General features: G+C 38.8%; 1 protein-coding gene across 7 annotated transcripts in view; it reads left to right on the top strand.

Annotated features, from left to right (window-relative positions):
* Nucleotides 1-23,638, top strand: part of LOC122148155 (WD repeat-containing and planar cell polarity effector protein fritz homolog) — a 40,579-nt gene extending 16,941 nt beyond the window's left edge. For 2 of the 7 annotated variants that reach the window (XM_042774017.1, XM_042774014.1), the window contains 9 exons: nucleotides 2,443-3,088; nucleotides 8,715-8,903; nucleotides 9,513-9,636; nucleotides 9,789-9,852; nucleotides 14,719-14,821; nucleotides 20,077-20,179; nucleotides 22,318-22,400; nucleotides 23,097-23,125; nucleotides 23,444-23,638. In XM_042774017.1, coding sequence (XP_042629951.1) covers nucleotides 2,443-3,088; nucleotides 8,715-8,903; nucleotides 9,513-9,636; nucleotides 9,789-9,852; nucleotides 14,719-14,821; nucleotides 20,077-20,179; nucleotides 22,318-22,400; nucleotides 23,097-23,125; nucleotides 23,444-23,491 — 1,389 coding nt within the window. In that variant the 3' untranslated portion in view covers nucleotides 23,492-23,638. The remainder of the gene's footprint in view (nucleotides 1-2,442; nucleotides 3,089-8,714; nucleotides 8,904-9,512; nucleotides 9,637-9,788; nucleotides 9,853-14,718; nucleotides 14,822-20,076; nucleotides 20,180-22,317; nucleotides 22,401-23,096; nucleotides 23,126-23,443) is intronic. The other 5 variants (XM_042774015.1, XR_006162142.1, XR_006162143.1 and 2 more) reach the window with 5 other exon arrangements.
* The last annotated feature ends 379 nt before the right edge of the window (nucleotides 23,639-24,017 follow it).

The raw sequence follows: 24,017 nt of genomic DNA, 5'->3' as shown, positions 1-24,017 counted from the left end.
CTCAGTGACTCTCTGTCAGTGTTGATTCGGTTTTAGAAGGCTCATGTGGAATGGTTTCAGTCTCTGTCATTTTTCTGTGCATGGCTGCTGTTATGATTCCAGACCATGTTATATATGAAGAGAAAAGGTCCGAGTGGAATGTGATTTCTTGGGTTAAATTCTTGGGCATGTGCAGGTGCAGTAGAGCGAATGCTTCTGTGTTGATTTCATGCCACAGAGGCCTGACAAGCATCAGAGTAGCACACACACACACACACATTTACACACACCAGAAGAGCAGAGACTCAGCAGCAAGAACTTTCATAGATTGCCTTCATCATCATCTCCCTTTCTCTCTCCCTCTCTCACTGTCCCCCTCTCTCTTGCTCTCTCTCACTGTTTGCTCTCTGAGCTGGAAAATTGGCTCAAAGAGCTCTACTGCTGTGAACAAGGCCTGCTGCTCAGCTGGACCTCTTTGGGTTTATCTTTCAAGCTGCAAAAGAAAGTCCAGAGAAGAGAAGAAAAGAAAAGAATAGTTTTGACCAGTGACTGAAACCAATAACTAACAGAGACTCACTTACCACTGTTCTCTCTCTCTCTTTCTAGCTCTCCTTTGCCCCCCCCCCAAAAAAAAAACCCTCCCCAACTCACCAAGATGCCGTTTGTCTTTGTGAAATTGAATCTGTCATTGTTTCAGCGGCAGCTGTGGGATTTGCGATGTTTGTGTGTGCGTGTGTGTGAATGAAGGTCTTAAGAAGGATCGCTCTGTGAAGATGTTAAAATCTTTGTGGCGGCTGGGAGAAAGACACTCAAAATGTCCCCCAGTGCTGAGGTACACATACTGCCTCTCAACCGGCTCTCCTTTATTCCTTTACCTTTTTGTTTTTGTTTAGTGTTACCGTGGCAAACAGCTTAGTGCTTTCTCTCTATGGCTATCCGTTACTACTAAACCAGATAAACAAGTGTGAGGATTGTGCAATTTCTCAGTAGTTACTGATGGCACTTTTGGTCCGCAATTTTACATGCATAACAAAGCACAGTGTTTTAAATGTGTGTATTATTAGCCAGAATCTTATCTGTAGCACTACCTAGCATGGAATTAGCAAAGCATTAGCCTCGTGAGGTCACACATTTTGGCCTGAGCTGCAAGCTGACCAACTTAAAATGGCCTGGAAAGGTGTTCAACCTAGCCCTAGCTAGTTTTTTACTAGCTTAGTGCTAGCGGGGTCAACTTTATCGTAGTATTAGCCAAAGCAGTTGGGGCGTTGGTCTTTTGCTAGCGTGGTCAGTGGGGTGTTGGTTCTGAGCCCGGGCCCAGCTGTGGACAGGCCAAGAATGGGGGCCTCTGTGGCTGGGGCAGGTGTGTCTCAGCGGGGCCTGGCTCTGTGGAGATCTGGCACTGTTCCGGATCTCCCCTCTGTGCTGTCAGCAACTTCTCTCCCGCCCTCTCACTAAACCCCTCTCACCCCCTGGGGTGCAGCGGGAGTCGGCCCAGGGGGGATTACAGCTAAAAAAAAAAAGACAAAAAACTCATCCCCTGCTTTCACAGAAACCATCGGCAACCCGCTTAACTCAGTCTCCTACGCTGGCGCACACGCCACGGTTCTGTGCCAGCCCATCGCTCTCAGTCTCTCTCTCACTGCACCATCTGCACCAGAAACACACATACTACAGGTAAACCCAAACTTCCTGTGTGCTGCCGTCTGATAGGACACTTTTTAAGCTGTTTGTGTGCACATTTTGAGGTTAAATCTCCAAACAAATTTGATCAACATGTGTGTTGGGCCTGTGATTTCTACTGTCTCAGGGATGGCGGAGCCCATGCTGAATATTTACTTGTGCAAAATGTTTGTAACTTTTGGTTTACCTATGGTTCTTCAAGCCCGCCTGTGTCTTTCTCTGGCTCTGTTTTACATCGCAGTGGGTTAATATTACTTGTATATTTTGTATACTTGTATATATCATTTGGAAATATAATTTAGTTACACATTTTTCTAAGAGTTGTGGCATAGCAGAGCACATGCTTTAATGCATTGAGCTGTGCTGGCCAAAGTTTTTTTTTTTTTTATATATATATTAATTATAAATAATATTTTAAGATTCATTCTCCATTTCACTACAGTTACATATTATGTATAACTTTTCTAATAATATTTTAAAAAGGTCAGTGCACATGCTTGAACACAAGTATATTAACAAACATTTTAACTGAAGCAAGTATATGAACTAAACAAAATATATGAACATTTTGTCAGTCTGTTGTGACAGATGAGGAGGGAAAACGTATGTGAACCCTTCGTTTCAGCTGAAATAACTTTCACCAAATATTTCCTGTAATTGTGAATTGGGCATACACAACCAATTTAAAATTAAATTGAACTGGTAGATGCAAGGGTTCACATACTTTTTCTGAAAAAATAAATAAATAAATAAAATTTTGCTTCCCTGTTTCTCTCTGTGTAGGTTTTGAGCTCTATCCGAACTGACGGGAACCCTATAGACTGCAGATTCAGTTTGACCCAACCCTACCATGTCCTGACCCTGGAACTGCACCAAGAGGCCAAATACTCCACGTCTGAGCTGTACGAGGAGGCCCAGACTCCTGAAGTCCAAAACTGTGTGTATGAATATGCTCGCGGACGTCTCCAACGTCTGTCCGGCTCTCCTCTACCCCTGACATCCAAACCCATAACCTGTTGTCGTGACCCGCTGGAGCGCTGGGTTCTCTTGGGGCTTCAGGACTGCTCTGTGGTTCTTTTTGACCCACAGTCAGGCCACTCCCAGTGGGCCTCCTGCTCCATGGTGCCGGTGGTACTGGCATGGCATCCTTCAGGAGCTCTGCTGATGGTGGGCGGAAGTCAAGGCGAGCTCCAGTGCTTTGATATGGGGCTCTCGCCTCTCCCTCTGCGGCTAGTGAATGAAGAACCGACTCCTAACTCTATAGGCCCCAGCCTGCAGCTCTCTCATCACATAAAAACCTCTGAGGGGCTAGAGGAGGTCCAATGGGCCTACTGTCCGATATCCCATGGAAATGAGGGTCTGGAGGCAAATGACTTACTGTTGCTTCGGTTTAATGGAGGGCCGCTTGCTGCACTGAGGCTAAGACTAGGTCAGTGGGACTTTTGTGTATTCTACTTAAGTATAGATCTAAAGTTTCTTGATTGTATTTATGATTGTATTTATATAGCCTGGGGACATAAAATACAAATGCAAAACTCTCTTGCAGAGAGAATTTACACTACACACTTAAACTATCAGGGTCAGTACATTTTTTTTTTTTTTAAAGACTTTTGTTTATACTGCAAGAATGCAGTAAATAGAACAAAGATGGCAGTAAAGAATTTTATGTTTCAACATTTTTCTATTTCAAAAAAATACTGTTCTTTTGAACTTTCTATCCATCAAAAATTCCTGAAGAAAATGGTTCCACAAAAATATTAAGCAGCACAAATATTTTCAAAAATTGATAATAATTAGAAATGTTTCTTGAGCACTAAATCACCATATTAGAATGATTTCTGAAGGATCATGTGACCCTAAAGTAATGGATACTAAATGTTTAGCTTTGCCATCACAGGAATAAATTACATTTTAAAACATTAAAAAAGAAAACAGTCTTTTTAAATTGAAATATTTCACAATATCATTTTTTTCTGATTTGATTTTTGCTCAAATAAATGCAACCTTGAACATAAAAGAGACTTCTTTCAAAAACATTAAATAGTATTACCAATCCCACACTTTTGAATGGTAATGTATATGAATAAATATTTTATTTAAATATTATTAAAAAATATTTGCGTGTCTATTTATAATCTGAATTTGTTCTAAATCAAAAGCTGATTACTTCACAGACATAAGAGAACATATTACACAGTTCTGATATTGGATATGTAGTTTATTTTCTACTAAGAAAATACATTATTTTTCTTAAGAATGTTTTAATAAAAAGTCATAGCCATGGTGTAGTGGTCTGTACACATTCTTTAACACATTGAGCTGTGGTGCTCAGATGAGTGACGTGTTTGAATCTGACCTGACCTTCTTTCCAGTTGCAAGGAAACTAAGTGCCCAGAAAAAAAAAAATATGTCACATGATGAAGATTTGATTTCACAATCCCTGCACACTTTGGCAAATCTAGTGATTAGTCTTTCCAGAAATAATCATTGTAGCAACCCACTATCCTGGAAAGGACATGCATAAGACCAGCCAGGTGTTATTGTGTGTTATATACTTTGGAGTGTGAGTGTGCCGTCTGAGATTGCGTTCATTGTAGAACTGTAGAAGCACCCAGACATTTGAGGGAATGGCAGAGGCAGGGGCCAAGTCTTCTGAGGTCATTCAATACCCACCCTTGGGCTACCACCTCCAGGTGCATTCTGGGATGCATTTCTCCGATAAATCATTTACAGTGGCTTACAGTCCCTCAGGGCACCAGATAAAGTTTGCCAATCAAAACCTGCCCATGCCTAGAGTTTAATTTTGACTTTGGAAGGGAATCTGACTCCCAGCGAAGTTTTAAATGGAGAGCGTCAGCAAGAGAAAGAGTTTTCTATGAGAGAGAGAGGTAGAAAGCAAGGGAGGGTGGAAGAGAGAGAGAGAGACAGTAGTTCCCTCTCCTCTGATCGCGTGCCAAGGTTTTGATGAAGAAAGCAAACGCACATCCTTTCCGACTGATAATTCGGAGCAGCTATTGAGCAGCGCTTGTTTGCCTGTTTGCTTATTTATTTGTTTGTGAACGTGTTCGTTGGGCTTGTCTTGCTCACGCGCCCATATTTATTGACTTATATTTTTTTAGAACTGCTACATGATGAAGTGAGTGAATCGGACACGCAGAGGATGAAAGAGTTGGCAGACCTCCAGTCTTCCCAAGGAAGCAGCTCTTTCTTTTTCTTTTGCTTACCCTCCCTTCTTTTTTTCCTCTCCTCCCTGAGTTATCTCATCTGGGCACGCGCTCGGCACAGGAGAACTGCTATACGGAGTGGATACGGGGGGCAGCTGGCCGGCACACTCTGAGAAAGTGAAAAAAAGAGAGTGAGGGGGAAACAAGATTAATTTAAAGGAGAGGAAATTGCACAGAATTGCAGTTTGGAGCCCTTTGGTTGCATCACATAGGACACCCTGTTTGTTTTGGTAGTGTCGAATTATGCCTATATATATATATATATATATATATATATATATATATATATATATATATTTTAAATAAATAAATTAGTGGGGTCTTTTTATACCACTTAACCACAATTAAGAACAACAAAAACAACTTTAGAGTCAAAAAGAGTTTTATCACAACCACAACACTTCTCATAAATGAAAGACACCTAACTGGACAAAATAGTTAAATTTTGCACTTTATTTATTTATTTACAAAATGGTAACAATTCAATTTTGTATTTTATTTTATATTTTAAATAACAGTTAAATTTTTTAATCCAATTACATTTTATTGTCCCAATTATTTTTTACTCCCTTGGAGTCAAAATTATTTTTATTTTACTTTTATCACAATCAACAATTATTGTATTTTATGACTTCTCATAAATGAAGGTCACCTAATGGTACTTTAAAGCTTTTTTACTGGGCCGGACAGTTAAATGTATTACTTTTTTGTGTTGCTTATTTTAAAAATGGTAACAATTACATTTTGTATGTATTTATTTAAAAATTTTCATATATATGTGTAAAATGTGCACTCCTCATCCTCAGTGTCATGTGTTTTTTTCACAGGCCCAGGGAGAGAATGAAACCTTTTCTTTTCAATTTGGTGTATATGTGTGCCATAAACAGTGTCAATGTTTTATTGCATCTCTCTGCAGTGCTGCAGCTCTTCTGTGTCTGTGCTGATGTCTGTCATTTCTCTCTACACTGTTATTAGTCACATTAGTTGCTCTTCAGGGGTTTGGGGAAGGCGGCCTGTTCATTTGCCACATGCAGTTTTAATTGGACCCTACCTGACCTCCTTTCCAAATTCACTTACAAAAAAATGGTGGCTGTTATTTCATTTGCCACAAAATGGCGCCTGCTTCTGCTACCAACATCCGCAGGAGATGATTTCTGTCCAAGAGTGGATTTCAAATTGGTTAAGCAACAAAAAGAGATAACAAACATAGATCATTTGCTTTATTTTGCTGTTATGTGCAAGTTCCTTCATGTGTAAGACGTCAGGAATCATGAATAAAGAGGCTCCCGAGGGGTAGTTTTATTGATAGGCAACATATTTCTCTGTTTGTGTAATGTTTGTCAATAACATTATGGTTATGTGTGGTTTTTGTGGCTGTGCTAATGATCTCCTGTTGAGAAGTGAGCATAGCTGTGATTGAGTGTGCCGTTCAGAAGCAGATCCAGTATGACTGGATTAAGCTCTGTTACATTATTAAAGGCACATTTACGGGTGTCAACCGCCTCAGGTGATTACTGCTCATTGTGATCACAGACGCTAACGTTCACAGAAAGTTAGCAAGAGAACAGACAGATAAGAGTTAGAAATAGAAAGATGTGTCTAAAGAGAAAGAAAAAATAAGAGTGCAGCGAGCGGATACAGAGGAATGAGTGTGTTTATGAAATGTGAAAGGAAGTTTTAGTGGTTAAATATATAAAAAGCTCTTGACACACTATATAATCTGAAACCTACTGTAAAGTCAGCACTAACCTGAAGCTTAACCTTAAAGCTGATAAAACAGTAACAAAATCTACCATGCAGGGCCTATAACAATACAGATTTTATTTACATCTATTATAAATAGCTCTCGTTAGAGAAATATTTTAAGCTTGTCAGAGAACTAATTGTATGAAATAATTATTTAAATTCAATATTTTCGTTTTTGTAATGAAAAAATTATATTGTTACTTAGGGATGAGAGATATAGCCAAAAAGATTCCTCTTTAAAAGAAAAGAAGTATTATCTGAATGCAAAGTGACCCACATTTGGTTTTTAACTATTGAAAATGTGTACAATTTAACAGTTTACTCGTGGAGCTATAATGAAATTCTAATATCTCTGCAACTGAGTCATATAGTACCTTAAAAATGAAGATGCCTAAAGGAAACCATTTACCATTGGCACATAATGCAATAAAGGTTGCTGAAGTCAACAGATTTTATTAATAGACCTATAGTACCAATCTCTGTGTTAAAATATCAATGATGCTGACATCTTTCTGAAGTCATTGACATTTTGACCCCCTCCCCCCTCTATAAAATAGTGGATTATTCAGTAAATATACATCATGACATGATATTTAATATTTTGGCTTTCATCACTATATATGTTTATATTTCTTCAGAAAAATATATTGACAAAATCAAAAATTTGAGCCGGGGAAGTTTCTGAAATTGGGTTGATTAGACATGGAATGGCCTTATTCTTTTATGCAAAATATTAAAGAATCTATAACATTATTTTGGTGTCATTCTAGTCACCACAACTGAACAACATTCAAATTAACACACTGTATAAATGTATAGTGATAACACAGTACTACTTGTTTGTAGTAGTATGTAAATACCATGGTACATAAATGTAATAATTATATAATACCATTATATACACTACCATTCAAAAGTTTGGGAGCAGTAAATTGTTATATTAGAGTGATTTCTGAAGGATCATGTGACACTGAAGACTGAAAAATTCCACTTTGCCATCACAGGAATAAATTACATTTTAAAATATTTTCAAATAATAATAATTTAAAAAAAAAATGTTATTTGAAATTGTGATAATATTCCACAATAATACTGTTTTTACTGTATTTTTTTATCAAATGAATGCAGGCTTGGTGAGAATAAGAGATTTTTTTTTTCAAATAAGACAAACTCTTGAACGATAATGTATTTCAAAGTATATGATCATTATGGAAAATTAGTGTTTATTGTCCTTCTCATTTCACTTACCTTTAAAAATTGTATTTTATCATATAGTGGCATGATATCTGCCATCTAACACCTTTCTCCCTAGATAACTGTATTGGTATCGGCTGTTAAAAAATCTATATCAGTCGGCCACTAATTTATACATTCAGATCAGTTTGAGGAAAACTTGTCTCTATGTCCCTTTTGTGGTTAAAGTAGTGTGTGATTTTCTTTAGGTAAATGCATGTTTGAGAAGCTTTGTAAACAGCAGAAGGTGCATCCATTAGCTCAATGTCCATTCAGCTGCTCATCCCTCTCTGACTGATTCTCTGCTGTATATAGCATTCGCCATTTCTCTGAAAGATAATTCACTAAACTAATTGTCAGCAGTATCCACACCAACAAGTGAGTTTAACCTGAATCGACTGCATTTGCTGTGTGTCACAGTTCAGTTCACACACACACACACACACACACACACACCGCTCAACAGTGCTACAGGGAAAGAGCACAGATTGAAGATCGATCCAAATGTCAGACCGTCGCTTCTAAAGAGCTCCCACCTCATACGATCCAGAGCTTCCACAGCCTCTTTCTCTTTTTCTGCGTTCTATGTATTTGTGAAAATTTCAGATATTTTGATTATTATTGTTGCCCTTTTTGTTTATAATATACTAAAATGGATTAGACAGTAAAGGAAAGGGACTGAGAAACTTAATGTGTCAGAGCTTGAGGGCTAGTATTTGATGGAAATACTGCAACCTTTGGACTTTCTAGCAGTATTCAATTCTTCCAAGTTTGCATCATTCGTCATATATGTCAAATGTGTCACTTTATAATCATGCAGCCACTTAACATATGTATTTATTCTGTGTGAAGGTGTGTTCAGTGGCGCTCAGCTAGGCCCAGGTGATATGGTACAGCACCGTTTGCACTGTGAGGAGGTGGATGCAGCACTGGGAATTCTGGGTAATATGGACTGGGCCATGATGGGAGCAGAGTGTTACAGGTCACTCATCTCCATCACAGATCACCTGCTGAGAAAACCACTGGACCAGCAAACTGAAGGTAAAGACACCAGACCTGCAGGCTTTGATTTCTGAACGGAGACTAAACCTAAACTTAATTAGTGTTGGGGAAAGTGCAAGGTCTTTACTATTTAAAATATCAGTATTTAAATCCCGTTAAGTACCCTGGTTCTGAGAGCAATAGTTAACAGGACCACGGAGCACAATAAAACAATGTTTTTATTCATTGAAAATGTACACAGTGGCTCCAAAAAGAATTTAAACCACTTAAAAAATAGCAACAAAATATCAAATCCAAGTGACATTGTCTTAAATACAATTTTGAGCAGCATACACACTTTAAAAATACAATTTTTCACAAATAATTAAAAAAAAGTTTGAAATGAGTAAACCATATACAGTGTGTGATACAGAATTCAAGTAAAAAGTACTTTGACACTTAATTAGCAGTACATCGTCAACATTCATAGCTAATGTGCTAATGAACTAAATGAATACACTAAAAGTCACTGGTACAACCTTGAAGTTTTGTTTTGAGAAATGCTGTATAATTTGTTTGCAGATTTCATATTGATTGATATTTTGTATCTAATACAATGAAAACAGTTTGGGGCCACTGCATGTACATATTAGATCCTGTTGATTGCAGGTCAGTTGGAAGCGGCATTGGGGATATTTTATGCCCCCTGCAGACCCCTCTCAAACACTGTCATACTGGAGTACAGAGACCCCATCAGCAGATACGCCCGCCGATTCTTCCATCACCTGCTCAGGTACACTCCTGACACACACTCTACATACAGTACACACTACCTCCTGCATGTGATTGAGTCCTTTTTAATTAAAAACAGTAGTTCAATAAAAATCAGCATTCAGTCAGGTGTTTAGAAATGGCTGTGCAATACTTCTGCCTTATCTCTTCCAGACACCAGCGGTTTGAAAAAGCCTTCTTGCTGGCTGTAGATATCGGTGCGAGAGATCTATTTATGGTGAGCATGCACTTTTAAACATGCACAAACAATGGCAACAAAACAATACAACGAATATCTCAATCTAGTTAATTTTTCAATAACTTAACACATTCGCATGTTCACGGTTCTCTGATGTCAGTTAATGGTCACATGAAATACAGGTGAATACATTTTTCAATATTTCATCTTTTTAGGAAGTGTTTTATTTTGAGTGTTTTTGTTTTGATTTAAAATTATTTATTTTAATTTGACATTATTGTTTAGTTGTTACATTTTTATCAACTCACAAACCCTCTTCAGTTCCCCTTTAGAAACCCTCAGGAGTTCATGACATTTTGTACATATGAAAATGTTCAAAACTGCCAGGCAAACTGCAGGCAGAAAGCATGTTTTAAATAATTTAATTAATCTAATGAAGACTTTATAAAGTGAAAGTGAAGTGACATACAGCCAAGTATGTTGACCCATACTCAGAATTCGTGCTCTGCATTTAACCCATCCAAAGTGCACACACACAGCAGTGAACACACACACACACACCGTTAACACACAGCCGGAGCAGTGGGCAGCCATTTATGCTGCGGCGCCCGGGGAGCAGTTGGGGGTTCGGTGCCTTGCTCAAGGGCACCTCAGTCGTGGTATTGCCGGCCCGAGACTCAAACCCACAACCTTAGGGTTAGGAGTCAAACTCTTTAACCATTAGGCCACAACTTCCCCACCATAGCCACAACTTGATGTATTTGTAAACACATTAATCTTTGATCATTATTATTAAAAGAATATTAAATGAATATTGTGACTGATGTATTAATTAAAAAAAATGTAATTACTAAAATGAGCTCCATTGTCTATGATTATAGTTTAGTTATGGGTGGTTTATGGGTGCATGCAGAGAGCTTTGGGTTGGCTCTATTTTGGATTGAGAGGCTCTGGGCAGGTGCAGCTCGGGGTTTGAGGCCCCTGGCCATGTCACGTCCCCTCTCTCCTACCATGACAAGAATCCCTGAGACTCCAGAGAGCAACAGTTGCTAAGAGAAAGAGGGGGGGGCGCGGAAGAAAAAGAGCGAGGGAGTCTGTCTTTCACAGCTCTCGTGGCTGGTACACTATCTTTTCTCTCCCTCTCCTTTCTCATTCCTTTAAATGGTCTTGTGTGTGTGACCCTTTTCTAGGCCTCCTCTCTCCATGCCCGAGTGACACCTTCCCTATTAGCGTTCACACTGGCCGCTGTCTCTCTCTTTCTCTCTGTCCTTTTTTCATGCAGTTCCTCTCTCTCCCTCCTTCTTTCACGCCGATCGCTCTCGTTCCAATTCATTCCCCACTAAGTGCTGCTGCTGAGGGCCCCAATTGAAAAGGTGGAGCTCGAGCCACACAAGCCTGAAAGGGCAGAGAAGAGAGGGAGGGATGGAGAGAGAAGAGCAAAGGAAACCAGAATCTGTTATTCTTGGGACATGCACTGGGAAAACGAAAAAGAGGAAGGATGAGAGAGACGAAAGTGGCAAATTATGAATGGCCCGTGAATATCAGTCCTTGTGAATCAACAAAGAGCAGACCGAGAGCGGGCTAAAGGCAGAGAAACAGAGAGAGGGAGCTAAAGGCAGTGGCGTTTCACCCCGCGGTTTTGGCTCTTGGCTAATTAGCCACAGAAGTTAAATTAAACCACCCACAGGAGAGAGGGAGAGAAAGAAAGCAAGAGAAAGGCTGAGAACGAGTGGGGGTCCTTGCTCCATCTGATCTGGTCCCCTCCATGTCACAAAGGTCAACTGAAACAAAACGGATGGAGCCCCACGTAAGAGCCCCCAGTATGAGCCAGGCTCGAGTCTCCATTGTTTCCGAACCAACAATGGAGCACCAAAAGAATTTCTCATTCTTTTCTTTTGTAAGAAGTCTTTTGTGAAGTGAAGCACTTTGGTGTTGGAAGAAATTGGAGGGGTCGGAGTCACCCAAAGGAGTAGAGAGGAAGGGAGAGGGAGGGCAGGGTTGCCCCTCCACTTGTTCGCTGGAGTGTTTTGCATAATTGTAACGTTCTATACCTGTAATTATCCTCTGATGTGAACCCGATAGCGTCCGCACTAATTCGTTGAGCTGTGTTTTGCTGACTTTTCTCATTCCTGTCCTTTTTTTTTTTTTTTGATCTTTCGATTAATTAATTGGATCATAATTGTGATCATATGCTTGCTTTGTTGGTTAATGGGGTGTGTGCATGTGCGTCTGTTTGCTGGAAACGGAGGGGGCTCTGTCTTGAAACAGAGGGGACTGAGCTGATATTGCCTGGTTTCTGTGTTGAGATGGATAATGAACCCTCTCACGTATCTGATAAACACCTTCCTCAAACACTCAGGTGTGATCCTCCAGAATTGTCTTTGCACGTGTGTGAGTGTAAATGCAATTGTGCGTGTAATGGTTCTCTCTCTTGCTCTGCTCCACTGGTCCATGTTAATTTTAAACTCTTTTCTGACGTTGAGCGAATATCAAGCATCATCGCTGGACCAGCTGTTTATCCTGTCTCCATATACCTCTCCTGTCAGAAATAACACTAAAAGGCCGTTTATCCACATTTGAGCTCTTAAAGCTCTTAAACAAATAAGATTAGACCAGATCCTGTGTCCTGTGTAAGCTGTGGTGAATAAGAGGCATAATATCTGATTTATGTACAGAATTATTGTCATCCCTCTTAGATGTCTGGATTCACTCGCTTTTTCTCCATCTGTCTCTCTGTTTCTTGGCCTTCCTCTCTTTTTCGATCTCTCTATCTTTCTAGCTCAGAAAGCACTATGTTCTGCTAAGCTGAAACAGAGGTGTTCAGATGAAATGCAAATATCCAGTGTTTTTGGCTCCCTTTCGTTTTCCCTTTTGATTCTCGGCCTTTACCAAAAACATGATGATGCCCTTAGAAAGCTCTCTCTATCTCCATTGTTGCATCTGATTTTTTGCACCTGTGGTTACGTAAATGTAGACATTCTTAAAATACACAACCACTCTTATGAACTGGTTCTTTTTAATGAATCACTCATGAAACAGTCTCAAATTCCATTTGAGATATACTGAATCGTTTAGAGATGTTAGTTTGCAGTTGACTCAGTAAATCAGGAATCAATTTTCAGTTATGTCCAATTCAAACTGGGCAGAGAATCATTACTTTTAATTAAATATACGTATTCACAACAGAGTGGTATTCTAAACATGGAAACATTTCACAAAAATATATTGATCATTGTTTAGCATAATGAGCAGCGTTTGTAATTTTTAATTGATTGGAAGATAAACTTTGTTTGGGAATAAAACTGAGGTTTTTAATCTTAAACTCAATATTTGAGGGGTTTTTTCTTCAAAGAGGTAAAAATATTATTCCATCATTATTGAGTGATTCTGTATTTTGTCAAGTGAAAAGGCATTTGGCTCCTAAATGTTAATTTAGATGTCTTTTAAGGTTTGGTGGCCTGTGATTGTTTTGTTAAAAACAAAAAGAAGAATCATTGTTTGAATCGTGAGGTTAGTGGCTCTCATCTCTGAGCCTGTGAAGAGCTAAATCAAGTCCTGTTTGATGTTTGTAAGTCACTCCCCTCATTTGCAGAGGCCGGTTGACAATACAGGCATTAGTGCTCTGCAGGTCTGACTGTGCTGCATTCACCCTCCCTGCATCTCGCTGCAGCTCTGACTGATGTCCCTGAAGCGGAAGGATGGGTTTAGCGTTTAAACGGACAGAAAGAGAGGATCTTATTAGTTCAGAGTCAGCACTGAGCTCCTCTCCCAACTTTCACTTTAATTTACTCATGAATGGGCCCCTCCGTGATGGTCAAATGTAGTCTGTCAATTACATTATTATAAGTTCTTCTACCATGTCTGAACATCTGAGGATCCTCTCTACTGATACATAAGGATGCTCTGTTCATGGAGAAAGTTTTGTACCACATGATTTTAACTGTACTGAAAACATACATACATTTTTTTTTATTACACTCCTGGAACTGTTTGATGAACTATTACTAGGCGGTAATAGTTTGTTATTTTGATTATTAGTTAATGCAATTATTTGTAAACATATTTGGCTGTTTCCCCATTTTGTGAAAGCAGTAAGACTTTCACTGTGCTTTTAAGCCTCTCTCTTTAGTTTATTCTGGAATTAGCTACTTGTTAAACCTATTTTGTGATTTTTTTAAAAAAGACTTTTAGTTTAATACACCAAAGATTTCTGTCAGTAAAGCACATTTAGTGTCTTTATTCGCACATAGATGTTCTCTGAGCAGTCGGATGTGCTTTATCTTTGTTATACCTCAAAACCCCACACACATTTTTGTGACTAACTATATGACATACAAAAAAAAACATGTTTGTGGGTTAATGGAGGTCTCCTGACTGCACGAGGCCCTATAATAGATATATTATAGTCTATTCTCTGGGATGAGAGGGCTCATATTTAAGAGAGAGAAAGAGCAAAAGCAAGTGTGCGAATGTGTGTCACACACCCACCTGCTCGTAATGACATTAGTTTAAACTCTATTCTGACATGAGGAGCATCGCTCCTGCCTTTTAAAAGATGACACATGCCTTTCCCCACATCGTTGTGCTTTTTGAAACCAGTATGATTGCATCCAGTCAGAGTTCAGGGAGGAAGAGGAAAGGAGGGAGGACAACATAAAGGCGACTGAACAAATGAGCAAGTCTGATTTTTTTTTTGAAAGTTTAATACTTTTGTTTTTCCCCCCTCTGAAACTTCAGACAGGTTATTTAATCTATTCTCTCTCTCTTTTTCTCCTGCAGCCTCTCTTTGCACCTTCTCTCTCTTCGAGCAGAGCGCAAAAATGAAAAAGGGAAAAAACTGAAGTATTGTCATGTGAGCTGAAGATTAATTTTAGATTGCTCTGCTGTTCTGCTTTACCTTCAAAGGACCTCCATTACGTGGCAGCAGATAAGGGTGAGGTGGTGTTAGCCGCTGTAGCCAAGAAGAAGGCTAATGAAATAGACACAGAGGCACAAACATTGGCACCAGGTGAGAGAATCATTCACATAATGTTAGTTACAATAAAAATACTCCAAATCTCCTATTGGCACGTGATTAATATTTATAAGTGCAAAATGATCACTCATAAACTGTTTTCATTTAATCTTTTAGAAAAATGTAAATAAATGCTGCAAGGTAAAATTACAATGTTTACCAAATGGAATTCCAACAATATTGACTTCAAACAGGTTTTACCATCCACATTCCCTTCATCTTAGATTTTGTGGACAAACATAATAAGCTGTGATGGGTACAATTATTTTGACAGATAAAAATGACTTCTTTCAATTTTGAAATTGTCCATCTTTTCCATCTACAGTCATTGCATTTGGCATGTCACAGAAGAATTTACTCTTGCTCCGAGTTAAAAAAAACGCGTACACTGTTAATTACATTCAGTCTTTCATGATATGACGTAAGGCGCATGTGACCCTGGCGGTGGCACCACTGGGAAATTAAAAAACGTCATTAGGTTTCGTAATTTTTAATCCCTTATGTAATTATATTTGACTATTTAAATGTTTTTTTTGCAGCTCTCTGTGCAGATATAGAGAGAGTTTGATTCATTCACGTTGTTAATTGGCTGAATAGGACTGGTTTAAAGTGCATTGACCTCAAACATGAATTTCAGTATCCAGATGAATTGAAATAAATTCAAAAAATAGAAAAAAGAATGGGCATACATTCAAATGAAAGAAGGCAGTTGAAAAAAAAAGCGAGAGGGGGATAAGGGACGGACAGAAGTGATTCGGCTAACAGGTGTACAGATGAGACAAGGGAGGTGTTTAGCTTCTAATAAGGGGGTGAAAACTTGAGGGTATGTGTGTGTGTGTGTGTTTCCCACCCTGTCTGCCCATAAGCCTCTTAATTATGTCCTTGATGATTTCCCTGCTCTCTCACCCCGAGCAGACCTTAGCCTTGGAAGGAAGTGCTTAAGAGTGTGAATGTGAAAGGAACAGATGGGCAAGATAGTGTGTTTGGGGGCATTTTACTGCTGTTAATAGTTAAAATGTTGCAATTATAAGTCATTGTCTGAGTTTTTTTTTAGTGCAAGATACCCCTTTTCTCTCTTTTTCTTTTCTGTGTACGTGTTTGGGTCAATAGCTTCTTTCAGGTGCTGATATTGTGTTTGTGTGCAGGGATTATTCTGGAATAGAGGAATATTTAGAGGAAATTCTGTAGGGCAGTGTGGGGGATCATAAATAGGGAATGAGTGCGGTGGGGTTCAGCTTTGTTCTGTGCATTTAAAAGACAAGGTGTCTTGTTTACATTTGGCCAGCCTGAAGCAAACGTCTCACACTGTCAGCCAACCATGACTCTAAAGGATACACGCACACACCAGAAATTCAAAAGTGACTTAATATTCACACATTATATGGCCATTCTCATAAATAAAGCAAAGCTCAAAGTGTAAAACAGCTTTAAGGTTATTGATCTGTTGTAGCTGCTTCTGGGTGATTATTAACTGACAGTTTAGCAATGTTGTCTGTGTAGTCTCTTAAACCAATATAATAAATGTAATCAAATTAATTACATTATACACTGATTCATGAATTAATCGCAAATAATTTCATGTGCTAATGAAAATTGGATTTTTACGGAGCCCCTTAAGGTTCATTGTGGTGGAAAAAAATCAGAGTGAGTGAAAAAATCTGGGGTGGGAGGAAAAAATATATTTTTAATTTTTTTGCGTTCTCTCGCAAAACTTTTGCGTTCCCTCGAGAAACTTGCGTTCCCTCGCAAAACTTTTTGCGTTCTCTCGCAAAAACTTTTGCATTCTCTCGCAAAGATATTTGCGTTCCCTCGCAAAACTTTTGCGTTCTCTCGCAAAATTATTTGCGTTCCCTCGCAAAACATTTGTGTTCTCTCGCAAAACTTTTGCGTTCCCTCGCAAAACTTTTGCGTTCTCTCGCAAAAACCAGCTGAGTGCGGACAAAACAAACACTTCCTGTTTACTTTACAGCTTGTAGTGGTTTATACAGCTCCATACAATGGAGCGGTTCATAGAGTTTTGTTTTGAACTTGGAGAAATAGTCAGTGCATGCTTATTACGGCACGGTTTTGGGACATACTAAAACGCTTAATGTAAAACACTGTGTGAGAGCCGTGGGAACGGAGCGAGGCCGGTGGAGCACCTGCGCCATTCACCGGTAACGAGTCCCGCGAAGGAGAACTGAAGGAGGGACTGATGACTGTTGGACGATAGAGGACCAGGCTCGGACTTTATTTTGTGTTTTGGTTCTGTTTGTGTGCGACAGTCGTCCACGAGTAGGGGCTGTCGCGGTCTTTTAGGTATATTTTATTAATAAAGTTTTGTTTGAATGTTCGCCGGTTCCCGCCTCATTCTTCCCGTGACGTTTGTTACACACTGGATGACTAAATTCAGTACACGGATTACACACCATATTATTAAAGTAGACAGACAAGCAGAATAGCCCAGAATATGAACGTAACCTGGTAAACTGACTTTAAGCGAAGGCTATCCCTCATAGAAAGAAAGAGTTTTATTTTAAACTTGGACTCAAGTTCAAATAGGCTACAGTCAGCCTTTGCCTATAGTTTAAGACATGGTTTTGGGACATTCTAAAAACACTTAATGTGGATGTAGCTACTATAACATTGGCATTGGAGGCCCAATTCGGTAAGGCCTAAAAATTCTATTAATGCTAATAAAAAATTGTAATATTAATAACCTTATTAATAGCTATCAGTAAAGCAAATAGCCATAATACAACGTTTTCTCCCCCATTTAAAACCGTCAGGATATAGAAAGGATCCTTAGGGGAAGCTGGACAAAGACAGTAGGCTATATAGGCTAAAACCAAAATATGGTAAACAGTTTATTAATAAAAATATAGCCTATTATGCACAGGAAAGCAGACAAGCCCAGAATAGCTAGAAACAAGCCAAAACCTAATGTAGAGCGAAACTGGGCTCACGTACAGCTCTCTTTCATCACAAATCCAAATGTTTCCATATTCGCAATGTATTTGAAGAAAAAAATCATAATGAACAAAAATGTGCCGCACTGGAGTGGGCCGGGGGCTCACGATACGGCACAGACATAATACAGATTATTTAAATTGATTGTGTAACGTTATATCTGTATTGGTGATTCTTTATTTTAATAATGAACAGGCCGCACTTGCAATGAATATATGCGCATGAGGCGCTAGCGCGATCAAATCGCTGAAACACAATACTCCGTCACTTAGGCTACAGTAGGGCATAATGCGATTTTGAATTCACTTTGAAGATTCAATAATATAAAAGATTATTAGAAATGTTATAAAGCGAACACTGTTACGTTCTCATTTCGCTATGGAAGCTATACGAGAATGCAATTTTCCCTGAATATCCAGAATATTGCATATGTGAAATTGATTTTATATAGGCCTAACAGTTCAACAAAAAAGGCAATATTAAGTGTACATTTTAAATTTTAAAAGAAGCCTACATTTTAAACACAATATTGTCTATATTGTATTTTACAAAAAAATAATAGTTCCAAATGATCCCCCGGCCCAATCCAGTGCGGCACATTTTTGTTCATTATGATTTTTTCTTCAAATACATTGCGAATATGGAAACATTTGGATTTGTGATGAAAGAGAGCTGGAAGAATGAGTCACGGGAAGAATGAGGCGGGAACCGGCGAACATTCAAACAAAACTTTATTAATAAAATATACCTAAAAGACCGCGACAGCCCCTACTCGTGGACGACTGTCGCACACAAACAGAACCACAACACAAAATAAAGTCCGAGCCTGGTCCTATATCGTCCAACACTGTCATCAGTCCCTCCTTCAGTTCTCCTTCGCGGGACTCGTTACCGGTGAATGGCGCAGGTGCTCCACCGGCCTCGCTCCGTTCCCACGGCTCTCACACAGTGTATTACATTAAGCGTTTAGTATGTCCCAAAACCGTGCCGTAATAAGCATGCACTGACTATTTCTCCAAGTTCAAAACAAAACTCTATGAACCGCTCCATTGTATGGAGCTGTATAAACCACTACAAGCTGTAAAAGTAAACAGGAAGTGTTTGTTTGTCCGAACTCAGCTGGTTTTGCGAGAGAACGCAAAAGTTTTGCGAGGGAACGCAAAAGTTTTTGCGAGAGAACGCAAATGTTTTGCGAGGGAACGCAAATAATTTTGCGAGAGAACGCAAAAGTTTTGCGAGGGAACGCAAATATCTTTGCGAGAGAACGCAAATAATTTTGCGAGAGAACGCAAATATCTTTGCGAGAGAACGCAAAAGTTTTGCGAGGGAACGCAAAAGTTTTGCGAGAGAAACGCAAAAAAATTAAAAAATATATTTTTTCCTCCCACCCAAATTTTTTTCACTTTTGACACAAGCCAAAAAAAAAGAAAAAAAATTTAAACACTCTGTTTATTTTCAAGTCAGTTTTGTTGATTTATTTCCATGTCATTTGACACAAGCCAAAAAAAAAGCAAAAAAAGTTACACATTTTCTTTCAGGATTATTTGATAGTTCAGAAGAACAGCTTTTATTTGAAAGAAATGTTTGACATGAATGTGTGTGTGTGTGTGTGTGTGTGTGTGCGTGTTGTTCACTTTAAGTTTTATTTTTTATATATATTAATATTCTTACATTTTATATAAATCAAAAAACATTATTTGTAAACAGCTCTGTCACACCAAGGGTCAGGGAGCATGATTAAAATAAATTAAAGATTAAATTTTTCTATAACTATTTATACTCAATGAATGAATTAAATAAATAGCCCTAATCACAGAAAAGTATTTTTCCTCCTTTTTCCCCATTTTTCTGAATCTCCCTACATAGAATTTATGTAATGTCTTTCTCTCTGTCTGTCTTTCCATCCTTCCACCGTTGCTTTGTTGTCACAGAAGAGGATCAGTGTTCACTGTCTCATTGAGGAGTGTGTTGATTTGGTGAGAGAGCCAATTGTAAAGGAGGACTCTGAGAAGAGCGTATGAGAGGGATCATCTTAAAGCTCACGAGATGCAGACAAACACTGCTGTGCTGCAGGGTGTTCCCCAAGATCGAGTCTCACTTAATGTCTCTCGTTATATGTAACCCTCACTGTCTCTGTCTGGGAGAGTCGAGTACAAGACGCCCATGTATAACACAATGTGTCATGTTCTGTCTCTTGCACTCTTTCTCTGCTTCATACAGAAGAGCTTCTACATTTCAAAGATTCTACATGTTAAACTGTTTGCCTCGGGGCATGGTGGGATTTTGTGTGTGATTTTCAGATGAGTGTCAGTCAGCGTACGAAGGGCAGAGTAGAGTCAAACTACCATCAACCATCAGTGAGAGGCATGTTCACGACTTCAAACACTTGAGCACTGCATCAAGGTGTGTTTTTTTTAAATTATTATTCATTATTCATATTTAGATTAAATTGTTAGCTGATGCATTAGAAATGCCACAAACCGTTCTGTCTTGCAGCATTTATGAGGGTGCATTTCTTAAAGGGATAGTTAAAATTCTGACATTACTTACTAGCCTTCATATCATTGCAACCATATGGTGTTATTTTTTCTGTGGAACACAGAAGTATAGTTCCGGTCCTTCATTGTGATTGGCTGAGATGTGTTAAAAGCAGTTGTAAAATATTCTATAAACACATCTGTGGCCTCATTACATCAGTATTACTGCTCCTTTGTGTCTGTGTGTTGCTGTGTCAGTGTTGCTTGGCAACCATTCTTCTGGACATTACTGAAGAATTCATTATTATTTGTTATTAATTATTAGTAAACCATGGCTTCTTGAGGCTTATTGTTTTATTATACAATGACAGTTCATTTCGATGTCAAACTCCAAAAACTGCAAAAAGTCTCCATAAAACTATTCCATAACTCAAATATGGCTCACATATGCTATATGGTAAAAGCTGATAGCTTTGTGAAATTTATGTCATTATTTGTTGATAATCTTGAGAACCACCTTGACTGGACAATCAACAGCATACAGCTTGGAGAGATGTAAACAATGACTGAATTTTTTTATTCTTGGGTGAACTATCCTTTTAAACCCATGTCAAACATTTAGTACATAAGTGGGATATTTTGAGCAAACTTATACTAACTCTTCTAGTATGTGTAGTTCACCCAAGTTTGGCCTGAACCATTACAGTGAGTGTGTACAGTGAATGTGTGTGTGTTACATGAGGGTTGTCTTTTATTGTCTTATCCTCTCTCTGCTTCCATTGCTGTTGATGGAGGGACCATTGACTCTATGCGGACTCTTTTTCTTTCTGTCCCACTTAAGCTCCCTCAATCTCCTTCAAATCCTCCCTCTCCCATCAGCCAGTTCCGAGCGGATGGCCCAAAGAGGATGGGGTGGGATTAAAGGGTTTTTAAAACATAAAATAAGCAGGTTTGGGTAATTTGGCAGCCTGAATCCCAGTTTTCAGGCCTGTACTGCTACACGGCCACGTACAAGACATCAGAGGGTGATGCTTCCACCCAGATAAATAGCAGTTGAAAGAGTGTGCGGAAATCCTCTTCTCATTTTTCACTTTTTGTGTTTGTTTTTTGTTTTTTTTTATTCTATTTAACCAGACTAATCTGGTCTCCGATGAAGTTTTATTGTTTCTTATGCCGAGCCAATAAGGCTTAGAGACACCGATTCGAGCTTCATGCCTGCGTTGTGCTGGCAAAGAAAAAAAAGATCGGGAGAGTGAGCGAGAGGAGGAGTACAATGACTTGGTGGCATCATTGTCGGTTGTACTAAATCCAGCCCTGCGCAGGGAGAGAGGCAAAGATGCGTATATCTGGAAAACATCCCGACACACATCTGTTGACGTATCCTTTCATTCTCGTACACACACACAGCGCACTCAGAGAGACGCGTTCCAGCTCTTGGACTCATGACACTTTTTGCATCTGTGCATGCGTAGCGATGTGTATGTTTGTTCGCTTGTTTGTATGGTGTGGGCTGCATCCCATAGGCCTCATTTTCTCCTCCTCCCTCGATTCCTTGTAAGCACCGTGCATCACTAAAGGAAACAGAAAAAAGCACAGAAATTGGACCCCGTCTCCATCGCCAGTCGCTGCAGAAAACCTAAATCACACAGCCCACAATACGACTGATAACATTCACGCGGTCTCACATGCTTTCTGGATTTGACGGCATGCCGCACGGTGGCAGCGTGTTTTTTGGAATACCCATGAATCCCCAGGAAAGGCCTGACTCCTACACGTAGCATCACCCTGTTGAGGGTCTGGCCTGATGTGTGAAAGAGATCCAGGTCCGTCTGCTGTGAATGCTAGTACACATTGATATTAGTGTGAACAGGATAGTAATGCTGGATCCTGTGAAGCATTCATACCTCCATCTTTCTGAATGCAGATGACCAGAATATTTCCATATAGCATTCACAGTTAGCAGTGCACATGTAAAACTGCTCTTAAGACTGACTGAACGGGGTTGGAGAGATTTCTTTAGTCAGTCATATGAAAAACATGATTCTAGTCTCTTTTTGTCTGCAATAGGGCTGGAGAAAAGTCAACCTCTGAGGCTACAGATGACTTCTCGAACACCCTCACAAGTCATCGCACCTGGAAACACACAGGTGTGTTCTTTTAAATACAAGTCCGCTTGAGTAAATACAGTAAAAGTAACAGGATACAAAAGTAACAGGGTTGAATGACTACTTTGTACTCAGTATTTGGATCAAGGCGCACAGCTTGTTTTTCACATTAAGCTTTATGGTTATAATTTATATTGACTGTGTGTTTAACACAGAGCTCTACTGCTGTAGATAATTCCCTCATTAATGCCCTGAGAGTGATATCTTCACTTCTGTTTTGCCCTCTCAAAAATAGGTTCAAGTTGACTGCCTTTTTTTCTGCTTGTATTGTACTTCGCTAATCATCCTAAAACATGAATGTTTTATTCTTCTCTGTCCACAGAATAATTAAACTTTTTCCCATACATATTTATTGGACAGTACAGACTGTAGGCTATTACAGACATTTACATCAGAATTTTAATACATGCATAATCCTGAATGCTAATGGCACATTCATAATTTACCATGGAGAAACCCTCCTCCAGTTGAGCTGCAGAGGATGCTTGAACTCAACACTTCCACCCACTCATACATACAGTACATTTACACAAGATTACTGAGTGACTGGCGCTCATCTGATCACCTGATTCAGGTGGCGCTGTGACATGCAAAGCAGATGGGTTGAAGTAGAACTTAAAAGGTTTTAAGACACTGTGATTTTCACTTAAGTTTTTCTTAATGTTTTTCTTTCTTTAGAAATTAACCTTGCTGACCAGAACACCCAGGTAATGATTAAAATTTCTATAGTAGTATGGTATATTGCTTACTTTGAAATGATACACTGTGGTGTTAAGTTTTTGTATGAGCAACATTTACAGTTCTATAATTGATGCATGTAGACAAATCAGTTCTGCCAGGTATGATATCTAAAACTGAGCAGAATTTTTCTGTGAAAATTAGTACTTTTTGTTTATTATATACATATTTGTCATATTTTGACTTCTAAAAAATTTAATGATTGTATTAAATGAAATATTTAATATCTATTACTGCAGCTATTGCTGATAGTTATAATAATGATGTTCATATTTTGTGACTTTTAGGTGTCTGAGGAGGGGAAACTGAAAGTTATTCATTTTGGTTTAGTGTAAATATACATATTTTGTAGAATTAATAGGTTTTATTATTTGTATTATTTTTTTATTATTATTTTTTTACTGAAAGAAACAGTGTAACAGATTAAATGTGCTTAAACCATAAAAACTACTTTTAAATAAAATGTTTTGCAATTCTTCTGACTCTGTTTTGATTACTCTTTTAGGTTGATGCACAGTGTTTGTTAAAGAATTTCATGTCGCGTAATTTGTCACACTCTATCTTTGAAAAGGGGTTGTAAAATCCATTTTATGGCCAGTACTGCACAGTCTTGAGTGAAAAAAAAACATTTCTAACCTTCTTTTCCACGGTTCTTCCTTTTTCTGTTACATATATTGCCTAAGCACTCTGGCTCGTGCCAGTCACTATCACACTATCAGAATGGATGTTTGAGAGTCTGTGCAAAGAGTTTTTTTTTTTTTTTTTAGTAACACTTCACTTTCTTTGAGAATGGAGGCCACACTAGTATCCCTGTTCTTGATCACAGGATCAGTGGTGCGGCTTGTGGGCTGGGTTTAATTC

This window comes from Cyprinus carpio, chromosome A17 (assembly GCF_018340385.1).
Source record: "Cyprinus carpio isolate SPL01 chromosome A17, ASM1834038v1, whole genome shotgun sequence".
Classification (NCBI taxonomy): Eukaryota; Metazoa; Chordata; class Actinopteri; order Cypriniformes; family Cyprinidae; genus Cyprinus; species Cyprinus carpio.
Note: the sequence above shows the minus strand (reverse complement) of the source record. Positions and strands in the feature narration are given on the sequence as shown.